At 40.2% G+C, this 12,645-nt stretch overlaps 1 protein-coding gene across 2 annotated transcripts in view; it reads right to left on the bottom strand.

Moving 5' to 3' along the window:
* The window catches only part of SORCS3 (sortilin related VPS10 domain containing receptor 3), a 275,567-nt gene that overhangs the window by 63,064 nt on the left and 199,858 nt on the right, over positions 1-12,645 (bottom strand). For both annotated transcript variants that reach the window (XM_064431239.1, XM_064431241.1), the window contains exon 7: positions 12,262-12,380. In XM_064431239.1, the coding sequence (XP_064287309.1) occupies positions 12,262-12,380 (119 nt within the window). The remainder of the gene's footprint in view (positions 1-12,261; positions 12,381-12,645) is intronic.

The following is a 12,645-nucleotide window of genomic DNA, read 5'->3' as shown; positions in this document are numbered from 1 at the left end:
TGCTTCTATTCTTCCCCTGTAAGTAGGAGATAATCCCTCTTTGCTGCTTCTCAGCCTTGTCTTCACTGTAAATCCCTTGAGGCCAGGATTGTCTTCCAACAACCTTTTACAGTGACTAGCAGCAGAGATCCACACTAGCACCATTTACTGCTAACTGTAAATGTGCTCTTGGAAAGCTGGAGCTAAGCTCTTTGATGCCCTTTGTCACTATGAAACTGGTTTCTCTGAAATTATACTCTCTGAAAACGGATGTGCGTGGGGGGAACTGATAGACATCCAAATCTGCAGTTTTATAGACTGAATGAACTAAAGCCCATGCAAAAATGCTATGCATCAATGAGATCTAACACAGATAATTTGTAAAATATGGGCTCTAAAACCTGTCAAGAGTCACTTACTCTTGCTGTAGGTGTTCTTTCTGGCACCATCTCAGACCTGGCTGAAACAAGGCTTACATCAGTGAATTTCCTACATTCTGATGGTTTGGCAGTCTTGCAGGTCTTAAGATAAAACAGTGCACAAAACACTGGTCTATTGTATGGAATATCACTGTTGGCTTCTTAAGTTTCCAATAAAGCTAAGAGAAAGGTCCTAGATTCTCTCCTAGATATACTTCTTTTATCTGACAGTGATATTTGAGAATGAGCTTACATAGAATATTGCTACAGCATCAATTGTATTCTCAGCAGTGATATCACCTCTAGATAGTGGCTTTCTTCCTTGGAGAAGCTGTCATTCGAAGGACACGCTATTATTGGTCATGAAATTTGATATCTAATCAACTCAAGGCTTTTCCATTGGCAGTTTGAAAAACTGGAAAGAAAGGGAGGTTTAGAAGTAGGGCCAGCTTTTACACTAAGACTTCCCCCTCAGATTTTTTCCTATTTTTACTTGTAATGTCATCATAACAGTATTTAGCACCCTCAAAAGAAAAAACAAAAACAACCACTATTATGGCACACATGGCATAAGGTCATAAGAATGACCTATATGACAGCAAATAAACTCTATACGGATAACATTTAGCTAAAGCCAAGGGTAAACACAAACAGGAAAATCTAAAGCAACTTGTCCACGGACCCAGAACAAGACAATAGAAGAGATAGGGAGAAAACAGTTGTCACTGGACTCTCACTTCATGGAAAGTGCACTGTGGACTGGCACAGCAGTGAGTATTTCAGGGTCCTGCTCTGTTGAATCATACAATGGTCTGGGTTTGGACCTTAAAGATAATCCAGTTCTTCCTTGTATCTAATCTAATTCTACCCTCTTTCAGTTCAAAGTCATTCCTCCTTGTCCTGACACTCCATGCCCTTGTCCAAAGTCCCTCTCCAGCTCTCTTATAGCCACTTTAGGTACTGGAAGGTGCCCTAATGTCTCCCTGCAGCCTTCTCATCTGCAGGCTGAATAAGGTCAATGAGTGCTACTTCTAAAAGATATATTTCCCATTTAATACTTCCACATCAAAATAAAATTTTCACAGGAGAGAATCTGTTCTCTCTGTGCAGTTGATTCATATTGACTCCAGCCAAAAGGCAAAAAATCATGTTTGCAGTAACTTTATCTCTCTCAGCTCTACAAGCACTGCTCAAAGGATTCCCAAACTTCTAGATATTGTCCAAATAGCTCAGGGAATATATAAATATCCCCTCTTCTATTTTAATATTTATGGCCTCCATGGAAAACCCAAATTCTCAATTCTGACATGATCTGAATATGCCCGGTGACTACTTGCTAAGAACCCTGCATTCAGTATCCACATCTTCTGATGGGCTGAGACATGGTCTTCAACTTGTAGATGAGGACATGAATATTTACACACTTTGTAAATGCTGGGATGAGCAATTAAGATTTGGAACAGTCCTACAATCTTCCAGTTAATCCAGTAAACATACAGTGGCAAAAATATCAAGGGGTGATCAACTTCTACTTCCTGTGCCACAACAGGTTCTACTACAAGTCTGCCACACTCAAAAGGTTTTACATCTTTTTTTTGGCTTTATCCCACTGAAAACTGGTACCTGAAGGGGGTTTGTTTGAATTTCTTGTTTGTTTGTCTGTTTTTTAAATACAGAAAGTTAGGACTAAAACACTGTTAAAGTTCAGTATGCAATAGTTAAACTCCCTTTCAGGCTTCCACCTGGACTAGGTCACCTTGACAAGGGTTTAGAAATAGAAATATTTGAGGTTTGTGGTCTTCCTGAGCCAGTTAATATGAAGCCACCCACAATTCTGTTGGCAGGAGTTGTGTAAGCTTTTCCCAGCCAGGGTCTCATCTTCGTATGATTTACATGCACAGTTATAACAGTTCCAAAAAAATGATCAAGCCTCCAATAAAGTTTTGGCAAGCACTGTGGTACAGAATGAATTTTGGAAGGCCCAACTTAATTTATTTTGATGAACTTTTCCTTTTCCTATGAGCAAATGCTCCAACACTGTAAATCCCAGAGATTATGGCAGTGTTTTGCCCTCCAATGCCTCCTTTCAGTTCACATTTGATGAATGTCACCCAATTATTTGCTGTGAGCTCATCTGTCATGCTCAGTACAGAATTAGCTGGGTTTGTCTTTTTCTTTCCCCATCGCTAATGACTGGATCATTAATCTGTTTTTCTGGATTTCTACTTTATGTGTTTAATTGGGCTTCTAGCCAGTAGAAATTATTCCCATGGACAAATGTGTTTGTCATTAAACACATCTGTCTTTCCTAACCTGTGTTCTTTCTTCCTCCCTCCACTCATGAGCTACTAATTTTCTTTAGTATTTCCACATTCAAAACAAAAGTCTCATCTAACTTATATCAGCTGGCACTTGAGAAACATGAGAAATTTCTCTTTGAAAGCCCTGAAAGTCTGGATATGTTGGCTCATTCCCCCTCCTGACCTGTAATGAGACAGAGTGTATCAAACATAGAAGAAAATAAATATGTTCACAAGACTGCAAAAAAAGTACCTAAAATTTGTCATGGAATCTATTTATCTCAGTAATTTCTGTGACATGTCTAGGAACACACAGAGCCATTTCTCATGTTAATGATTGAATATGATTATTTAAAAGCAAGCTTTGAAGCTTGCTTCCTTTTTTTTTTTGTTTTCCTTTAGACTGAAGTTCATCTTAGCCAAAAACACCTGTTTATCTAAAAGAGTTTGGAAGCCAAGCAGAATGAGTTAGGAGGTCTCAGACTGTAAAGAAGCCCTAGATGATGTGAGGAATTGTAGATCACTGTGTATGAGGCTTTTTTATCATCTCCCTGGCTGGCTTATGCTGGGACCCATAATTTCCAACATAAGGCAGATATGGATGGAACAAACATGAAATTACTGAAGCCCAGAAAGGCCCCTGGGCTAAGGAGGACCCCATCTGCCTCCTGCTGCTCAAAGAATTTGCAGAAAAATGAGCAAAAAGCTCAGAGAACCAAATTTTACACTTCTTGTTTATAGTATGTTCTTAATAGTATATAGTTGATGTTATTTTTAATAAACCTCTCAGTTGTTTTCCAAGGTGATTCCTCTGCTTGTAGAGTTCCCCTCCTTTCCAATAACACCAAATGAGATGGTATCAGTGCTGCAGCAGCATCCTGGATCTGTGCTCTCCACCTCCATAGGGAGCCCTGGCATCCCTCCACATTGCTTTTACTTTAGGTTCCCTTTCTCCATCTTGTGAGCATAAAATCCCCCAAATCAAATCATGGGTTAAAGCACAGAAGAGTCATGGCAAGTTCAGCAGGCAGGCTGCTCCACTGACACCCTTACCAAGCGATTTTGGGGTTCTTCAGAGACAGCCCTGCCTAGGCTTTGCACAGGTTTGTGAGTATGAGGATTGAAAAGTTCTGCCTCCTCTCCCAAGCCTTACCACAATTCCAGTCAGAAGAGGTTCAGAAGATGAACATGAACGTACTGTAATGTTCTTCCTTCTTGATCACCCACCATTACTAGGAAAAGAAATCTTCCAGATATTTCTGTGTAGTAGAGGTTCTCCACTGCCCCAGCATAAATCCCATCATGACAGGTCCCATCCAGTCTGAATTATCTCCCTGTGGTTTTCATTAACATCATGCCTTCTGCACAGTCATTGAACAGTATGCAATTACCTGAGTGTGCTGTGGAATTTCTGTGCATGAAGCACCCTTAAGTTGCCTGGTAAATTCAGAAGGCTTAGAAAACATGACACTCTTTAGGGCATCACATCCATCAGAGAAAATTTGCTGTGACAAAGGAGCATTTATTATACTGGCCCAGTCTCTGTTCAGCTCTCTCTCCCCTCAGAGCAAAGATGACACAGCTAAAGGACAGAGTAATATTGAGTAAAAATATTGCATTTGTTTTTAAAGCAACTCCTGCACAAAATGTGCAGTTACACCAAAACTCAAGCCACATCAGAGCTGCAGGTGCACATCACCCACACAGAAATCAACTTATGAGAAGAGCATAATTGTACACATTAAACCTCCTTTTGATTTCAGAGGAAACATATGAGTTTGCCAAGGCAATACTTTACATCTTCAGCTGATCAATCAGACAACGTGATGGGAGGGGAGAGAGTGATAAAAGAAAGTACATCACAAAAAGCCCTAGAAAGAAAATCAATAAAAAATAAATAAATAAATGGAAATGTTAATAATTTTTTCTTATCAAGAGATGTTTAGGCTCAAGTTCCAAATGTAATATTTGGCACAGAAAAGATGAAACTGTGCTAGAAATGGATGAAAAGCACCCAGCAGTGAATAGGAAAGTAGCTAACTACTTACTGCCTGCCTTGCTTTAAGAAGAGCTTTTAACTAGCACGTGGGATGCACTTTCTTTCATCTGTAAGGATTAATTTCCCCCACTGGAGTGCTGTCCAGCATTTTAAATAGGAGTGAGAGGAGATCAGCTCTAGCAGGCATTATTCACCACTAAAACAGGTGTAATCGTGTTCATCATTTAAACGTCTTCATCCTATTAGTTTCATAATAAGCTTTTAATGATTCCTTCAATAAAAGACTCAAAGACCAGCCCCTACAAGCTGGAGAGTGCTCCATTGTCCCGCCAAACCGTTTTCTCTACCATCGATCGCAAAGATAAAAATCAATCGTAGCTAAGCAGGGTGAAGTTAAAAATAAATTGCATGGATTGATTTCTGTTAAGACCTTTGGCTCCTAGTTAATGGAGGAAAAAATGGAGGAAAGAAATATATATTTGAACATGGCGTATTTAGTTTCTATGAAAATAAAGAGACAGTTCTATACTGGGAAATGAACATTTAATTTTGCCTCTCTATCCTGTTTCACTGCTGAGAAATCTCACATTAATTAAAAACAACAACAACAACAAACCTAAAAGATAACAACCACTTCATTCCTGGGGAAATTTGCCACTTAAGTTTTTTAATTGATAACTTGATAACTGAGGTCAGGAATCCCTATGAATTAGCATCAACTCAGCTGTGGCTGCTGGTTGAAGTCTATTCACCTGATAAATGACTTCAATTCAGCAAATATGCTCATTTAGCCTATTCTTAAATACTCAATAAACTTGAAACATACACTCATGTCCTACTAAACATAAGCACTCTCAAGTGCTCCTAAACAAGCATAGTTACAACCAGTAATAATATTAAACTACTTCTATGAGTTGGGCTTAGATATATGTAGCTTCTAGAATCAGGAAATTTTTTGCCCCTCTATAACACCTCAAAGAGAAGTGTCCCCCCACCTGAATTCTAATATTATAAATAATAATTATTTTTCTTTCTACTGAGGCTGGGGAAAAAAAGTTTATTATAAATGTATCCACCCTGATAAAACCAGAATTTTATTCAAATAAAGTATATAAATGCCATTTTGCAGCAAATTACTTCAGCTGAAATTTTTGGACACACTCTGATGACACACCAGGCAACCAAAAAAGGAAATATTATCCATAGGTTTTGTAAGACATTATCAGTGATTGTGGGTGAATACTGACATCTGCATATGTTTTAAGGAAAATTTTCTGATGCAAAAGAAGACTGAAATGGTTCAACAGATTTTGGCAGAAGCATTTTCTCCTCTGAGCCAGAGGAGTTATTCAGATGTGCACTGTAAGACTCCCACTCAGCTGCACCACACAACAACCTCTGGAGAAATTGTGGATTTGCTCCTTTTCACTCCTGTCAGTGAGCAGGCTGAGATGCTGCTCTGCTGTGCAACTCCCTGAATTAGGCAAAAGTCTTCCAAGTTCAAACTTACTTCAGAAGGTGAAGAAGAGCCAGATAAAAGATCAGTATCACAGAAGAGCATTTTGACTTGAACTTTTCACTTTTTTATAGAATTCCTACAATTCCTACAAGAACTGCAGCTGCTTCTACACTGCTGCATACACAGGATGTGAGTAACCACCATTCCTTGTTCCTAAATGGCAACACCACAGACCCCATCACATTCAGGAGGATCATAAACCACAGCCAAGACCCTGTCTCTCTTCCTATCTGCCCTCACATTCTTTTCTTCCTTCATCACATCAACATCAGAACAAAGGGCCACCAAGGGAGCAACTTGGCTCTTTGAACATGGAATCATCATATGTCCCAGAACAATCTGAAGGAATATAGACTCAAGAGAAAGAAGTGCAGTTCCCAGGGTTCTCAGGAGACTGAATCATAAATTAAATGGCATAGAAGACAAGAAAGCTTCCCAGATGGAGAAGTAGAAGCAGGAGCCAATGAGAGACAAGACACTTGAGTTTCAGCCTGCAGCTAAAGACCTTGATAAATTATGCCATGGGATGGAAAGGGGAAGTGGTAACCATGCTTCCACTCATTTAAAGCCTTAGAAAGTGATAAGGCAGTGCCCCTGATCATGTCTCTCTGATCAGTGGTGCAAAGCACTTCCCTTTTAAAGTGGAAATGGGCCAGGATCTGAAGCAAAACACCAATCCTTTTCAATCAAACTTTGCAGGGATGATTCCACCAGCCAAAGAGAGATCTGAGAGGGTTAATCTCCAAAGACATTTGTTTAGCCTGTAGCACCCCCAAACCCAAACCAGGTATCAGCTGCTAAGTCTGAGGAGTTGTCTATACCCAGTGGTGTTGTCACTGCTATGGAAAGTGCTGAATGTCTGAGCTACAACTCAGATCAACTTCAGCTCCTCTCCACTGGGATAGCAGAGTCTGCAGCATCCTGGAGAAAAATAAAGACATAAAAAACAACCAAGACAGGTATTGATCACCCATCCACACACCTCTGCACTTACAGCCAGCTCAAATCAAAAAGGCCAAAGTAACCCTGAGGGTCTCCAAGTGCTGACAGAGACAGAAGCCGAAGAGAGGAACAGGGACAGCAATAACTGCATGCCAGACTAGACTGGTACAATCTCTGGGGGGAAAGCCACAAGCAGAAGGGTTTACACAACACAAAAAGATTAATAGGGGGATGGAAACATATTTATGAGACCTAGATCTACAGCTGGGTAAAAAAAGAGAAAAAACAATTTTGCAGAACCAAATCCTTTCTCATGTCCCTTAGGATCTTGTGAATATGCCCAAAATCTTATCTGTCCTTTTCTAACTCTCTCAGTTCCAACTCAAAAAAAAAAATTCTCTCCCTGTAAATTTTGTCCCACTGACATCCTTAGGTCACCAGCAGTATAACAGTAATCGTGCCAGCAGTTGTCATGTCACAGATTCTGAAGAGTTCCATCCCTATTTCTGTCCATCTCCTGATACCCAGGCTTCTGTGTGAAGACACAGTCCTCACAGGGGTCAGCACTGGGAATGTCACACCTCTCCTCTAGCAGCCAGGCTCATCCAAGGTGGGAGTCCAGCCCCCCAGAAGAACCACTGAGCCTCTGCACCTGAGATGCTTGCACATAACCTTTGGGCAGCCAGGAACAGCTCTGATATATGGGTCTCCTTGAGCCAGGTCTTATGAGCTCTTGGAGATCCATATCACACCCAAAATAGCTCAGCTACTTTAGAAGGCATAAAATCAGCAGGATGGCTTCTGTGGTGGTGTTGGAAACAGAAAAGTTTTAATAAAAGGCAAAATAACAAAACTTTTTACAGAGAAAAACTGAGCCAGGTGTAAGAGGTTCTTGCTTCTGGTAAAACATCTCACAAAAGCAATTAGTTTCTTTGTTCTCTTCTTTTTCTAGTAAATTGTTTTTGGCTCCTGTCCAATTGGCTATCCTTAAGTCTGTGGTGAAGTCCCCCAGGTCCCATGAGGTGTCTTTTTATCTAATCCAGGAGAGAAACTTCTGGGCCTTTTTCCTTTTGAAGTTGACAAAGGATAGATTTGACACTATCAACAGAGGGCACATTCCCACACATCTCCTTTAACTTAGCAGTACTTAGCTATGGGTCTGCCCACAGGAATGCTGCTCTCTGCAAAAAGCTGTCCCACAGCAAAGCTGATTCCCAGGGAATGCACTGCCCTATTCATGCCCCTCAGGACTCCTCAGACCCCCCCCCAAATAAGCAACACTGTACTGGGACTTCTGTGGCCCAGATTCTCCTCACTGCCTGAAATAAGCGGTGACATTTGCTCATGCTTTCCCTCATTTTCAGTGGAAATTTTTGATCTGTTGACAAGGCAACACACAGATCATTTCTGAGCTTCTCTTTATAGAACCGAGTAGCACTGATATTATTTGTTTACTGATAGGAAAATAAAAAGGTTCTCTCCAAACAATGCTGTTTCACTCAAAATAGAATTTCCTGAAAAATAATCACCATTTTTATTAAAGCCTATTTAATTTTCAACACTTTTCAGCTACCTGACCAATTCCATTAGAAACCCTGATACAAGACTTGCTTAAAAAATACCTTTCTGAGATTTCCCTCTGTAATTTATTTTTTAACATATAAATTCTCCAAAGTATCAGTACTCTCGACTCATCCCAAATGACTATCCCTGATCCCCGTGTCTTTTAATGTAGGCTCTGCAGATGAGAATACCATAGCAGTTTAGGTAATTGTTGGGAAATCACATCTTTTAGGCAGTTGTAGGTTATGTTTGCACCTAAGTTTGGAAAGTGATATTGTTTCAGTAACAAGTACTCACTGGAGCAGAGCTATGTAATTGAACACCACAGACACGGACATTAAATGGCAAAGTTGATCATCAAATTAGCTCCTTCTGCTATAGTACATAAGTCCAGACATATTCCAAGGTTTTCTCACTAAAAAATTACTTGTTTTGCAAGTTGAATGAATTTCAAGTATTAATCATGAAAGAAGATTATGATATTGGCTCCTGGTTACACCAGAGCAATACTGTGAAATGAAAACTTATATATGCAAGAGAGGGTAAGATTTTCTCTTAATATATCTATTTATGCAGAATTATCCAATCCAATCCTAGTGACATGATAGGCATCCTTAAATAACTATTGATGAATCAAATAGAAAGTCAGTCAATAAATTCGGAGTGATCACCTACTGTTTTATTCATAATAATTCTTCCTACTCTCTCTTAGTAGCTATTTCTTTCTTCCCTCAACATTACCTTTTACATCTTTCCTCATGGGCTATGTTATTTATCTCTTTTCCCTGGTAACAAGTGCCAGTCTTTTCAAACTCTCTTCAACAGATAAAATTTTCAAGCATAAGATCACTCTCATTTTCTTTCTTTGTACTGCAATTCTGAAAGATCCTTTCAGAAGTGCTGCACAACAGGAATTGTTGATATATAATGGCTTTATAATATCTTCTGTGTTCTTCTTTCCCCTATCTATTATGGATCATAGTATCATGTTTGCTTCAAGTGCAGTTACACAAGTTAATGCTCTCCAGGAATCTTACAGTGCAGGCCTGATTATCAACTTGGTTAGAAAGGATATTCACTAGTAAATAACTCTATGCAGATAATCTAAGACATTGATATCAACAGCTGGAATTCATCTTCCCTATTTTTAACTGTCAAAAATGTTGGGGTTTGCACTAAACTCTGCTTAGGTTCCTTCAAATATTAATGAGAAAGGCATACTCAAAGAGAGACCTAGCTCATGTTGAAATAGGTGAAATAAGAGATAAATTGCCCCTGAAGTTTTTGATCTCTCTAATTTTAGAGGAACACTGACTACAGATTTTGAATAAAAATCTACTGGCTTAATGACAAAAGTTTTTTAAAGAAAGCTCCTCTCTCCACTCCAAGACATTAATTCTGATTTGTTCCAGAACAGACATATCAGAACTCATGCACCAATGCTTTATGCAGCTATTAAACCTCACCAAGCTCTTAACATTTAATTTGATATTTATTTATTCATCTCTGTCTAATATTTAAAATTCTAAAGACCTGGCTCCTACACTTCTGTCCAAGATTACCCAGACTGAACAACACGCTGAGACATTGCAAGCAGTCAATCTGACACATCCCATAATAGGCAGCAATACCACATGCTTTGTGAGACTAACACATCCAGGACCTATCAGCACTCCTACACACGTACCAAGGAAACACTGCATAGCCCATTGACCATATCCTGGATTTAGCACACCTTCAGCTCAGAGTGTGCTGGGAATCTGAAGTGCCCGCGCGTCACTCGAGCTCTGCGTGGGCTCAATCCCTGCCCAGCATCTGCAGCCACTTACAGCAGGCTGCTGGACAGACAGAAACCCCGCCAGTGTGACACAAAACACAGGGAAAGGGATAGACGGCCTGGGCATGGAGAGTCTCCTGCCCAAAGCAGCAGCAATGTTCTGTGTGCATATTTAACAGCTTTGTAAAGTGTGGGGATGTGATTTTCAATTCAAACACCCATTAAGTTATAATAAAACCTTGCTAAGAATAGTCAAGACACTTGAGTATTACATATACATACATGCATGTGTTTGTACACACACACAGGGATTATTTTTTTAAACTTAAAGCTTTTAGAAGCTAATAGCCTGAGCTGCTCACTGCTGATTTGAGGCAGAGGAACACACACACCAGGCCCACGTCCTCACTGTGAGATCAAGATTCTACACAGAGTGGCCTTGTTTTAACACAGATGACAGATGTGGAGTGAGAAACATCTGTAAGGCCTCATGCTTAAAGAGCTGGATGCTCCACAACACCCTTAGCCACAGACATAAACCACCACATTAAGAGAGTCTCCCTAAGATACTCCTTGGAGAGTAGAGCATTTATCAATTGGAAAGCCATTGCTTTTAGTCAAATCATTACTTAATAAGTAGCAAAAAATGAATTAACAGTGTTTTCTAGCAGTGGATCTCCACTGAGGCCAAAGGAAGCTGTGGCTCCCATTGCAGTAGGTCATCTCCAGAGCAGCACACTCCCTTACTTTCAGAAGTCTGCCAATATTGCTCAAATGCATACAGTTTTCATACTGCAGTCCTCCTAGGCCACAGGGATATGATTTTCCACCTAATCCCAGTACAGATTTATCAGTCTTCCCTTTTATAAGAAAGTCTGACAATAAACACAGCAAATCTTTCTCGTAATTTGGATATGGTCAAGAAAAATCCTCACTCGAGGAAATAAAATAGGAGCTTAATATAACCCAGTGTTATTCAAAATGGGAAGCATGTGTCTTTTTTGTACCACCTGAATCCAGTCTTCATCTCATTTTATTCCTCCTGCATCACCATGTCTGTAATTTCTGTGTCTCCTGAGCTTCCTACAATCTGGAATCACTGCAGCCTGGCCCTCAGTTTTCAACCAAATGGTACATCTTCAGGAAGTGTTCTTCCAGACCGTACTATTCATTCTCAGGCTTCCACAGGCACAAAATTTAGAGAGATGGCCCTGTTCCATCCAGCCCATGTATTCTCAAAAAATCTCAAAAACACGTAGTTTCTCATTCAATTTCTGACACTTTCTCCTCATCTCCAAAATTATCACCAAATGACAAATTTAAAGACTAATCACTTTGAAGTTGCCCTGTAAGAACTTTCCTCAATTTTTCTGCTATTTTACCTCCTACTACAAATTCTGGTTCACTCTATTAGCAATACTTGACTGTCAAATCAGCATAAACCTCTCCAACGGCTAAAATAATCATTCATACCTTTCCTTTGTTCTTCTCTGTTCTCCGGAATTCATTTCTAGTTCCTTTGTATTTTACAATTAGCCACACAAATAGCAAGTTGTGAAATTCATGGGCTCTTAATGAACAAACTTTAAAAATATGTGATTCAAGGCAAGTGGTGAGCAGGGAGATCAAGTGCTGTATCCCTCCCAGACTGCAGAGCCAATGGGATGAACTCCCAGCTCTTAAGAATATCCTAAGAATATACCCTAAGAAGAAATACCTTGTGCAGGCAGAATTGATGTCCCATTTGCATGAAGCCAACGCACCTGGATGAAGATGTACTCATCCTGAACAACCAGGGAGCTGACATCGATGGAGCGCGAGAAGGGCCCGCTCCGCTTGGTCTCGGAGCACTCCTGGATCCGGCAGGTCAAATAGTGGGTGTCTGCAATGGGAGCACAGGGACACGTCAGAAATGCCCAGGTAGGGGCCACTTGTCTGTAAACACCATCAGCAGCTCCAAAGAAGGTTTTATCTCCAACTAGGGAGATGTTATTTCAGGATCTGCCTGCAGCCTTTGATACTGCAACTGCCCTCTGAAGTCAGGAATTCACCACACTTCAGCATTCCCCATTCCCTTCCCTGTTGTGCAGACATCCTTTTGAGACTGAAGTTCAAAACCCCCCATTAATGAAGGGTACCAACCATAA

Source organism: Passer domesticus, chromosome 8, assembly GCF_036417665.1.
Source record: "Passer domesticus isolate bPasDom1 chromosome 8, bPasDom1.hap1, whole genome shotgun sequence".
Taxonomy (NCBI): domain Eukaryota; kingdom Metazoa; phylum Chordata; class Aves; order Passeriformes; family Passeridae; genus Passer; species Passer domesticus.
Note: the sequence above shows the minus strand (reverse complement) of the source record. Positions and strands in the feature narration are given on the sequence as shown.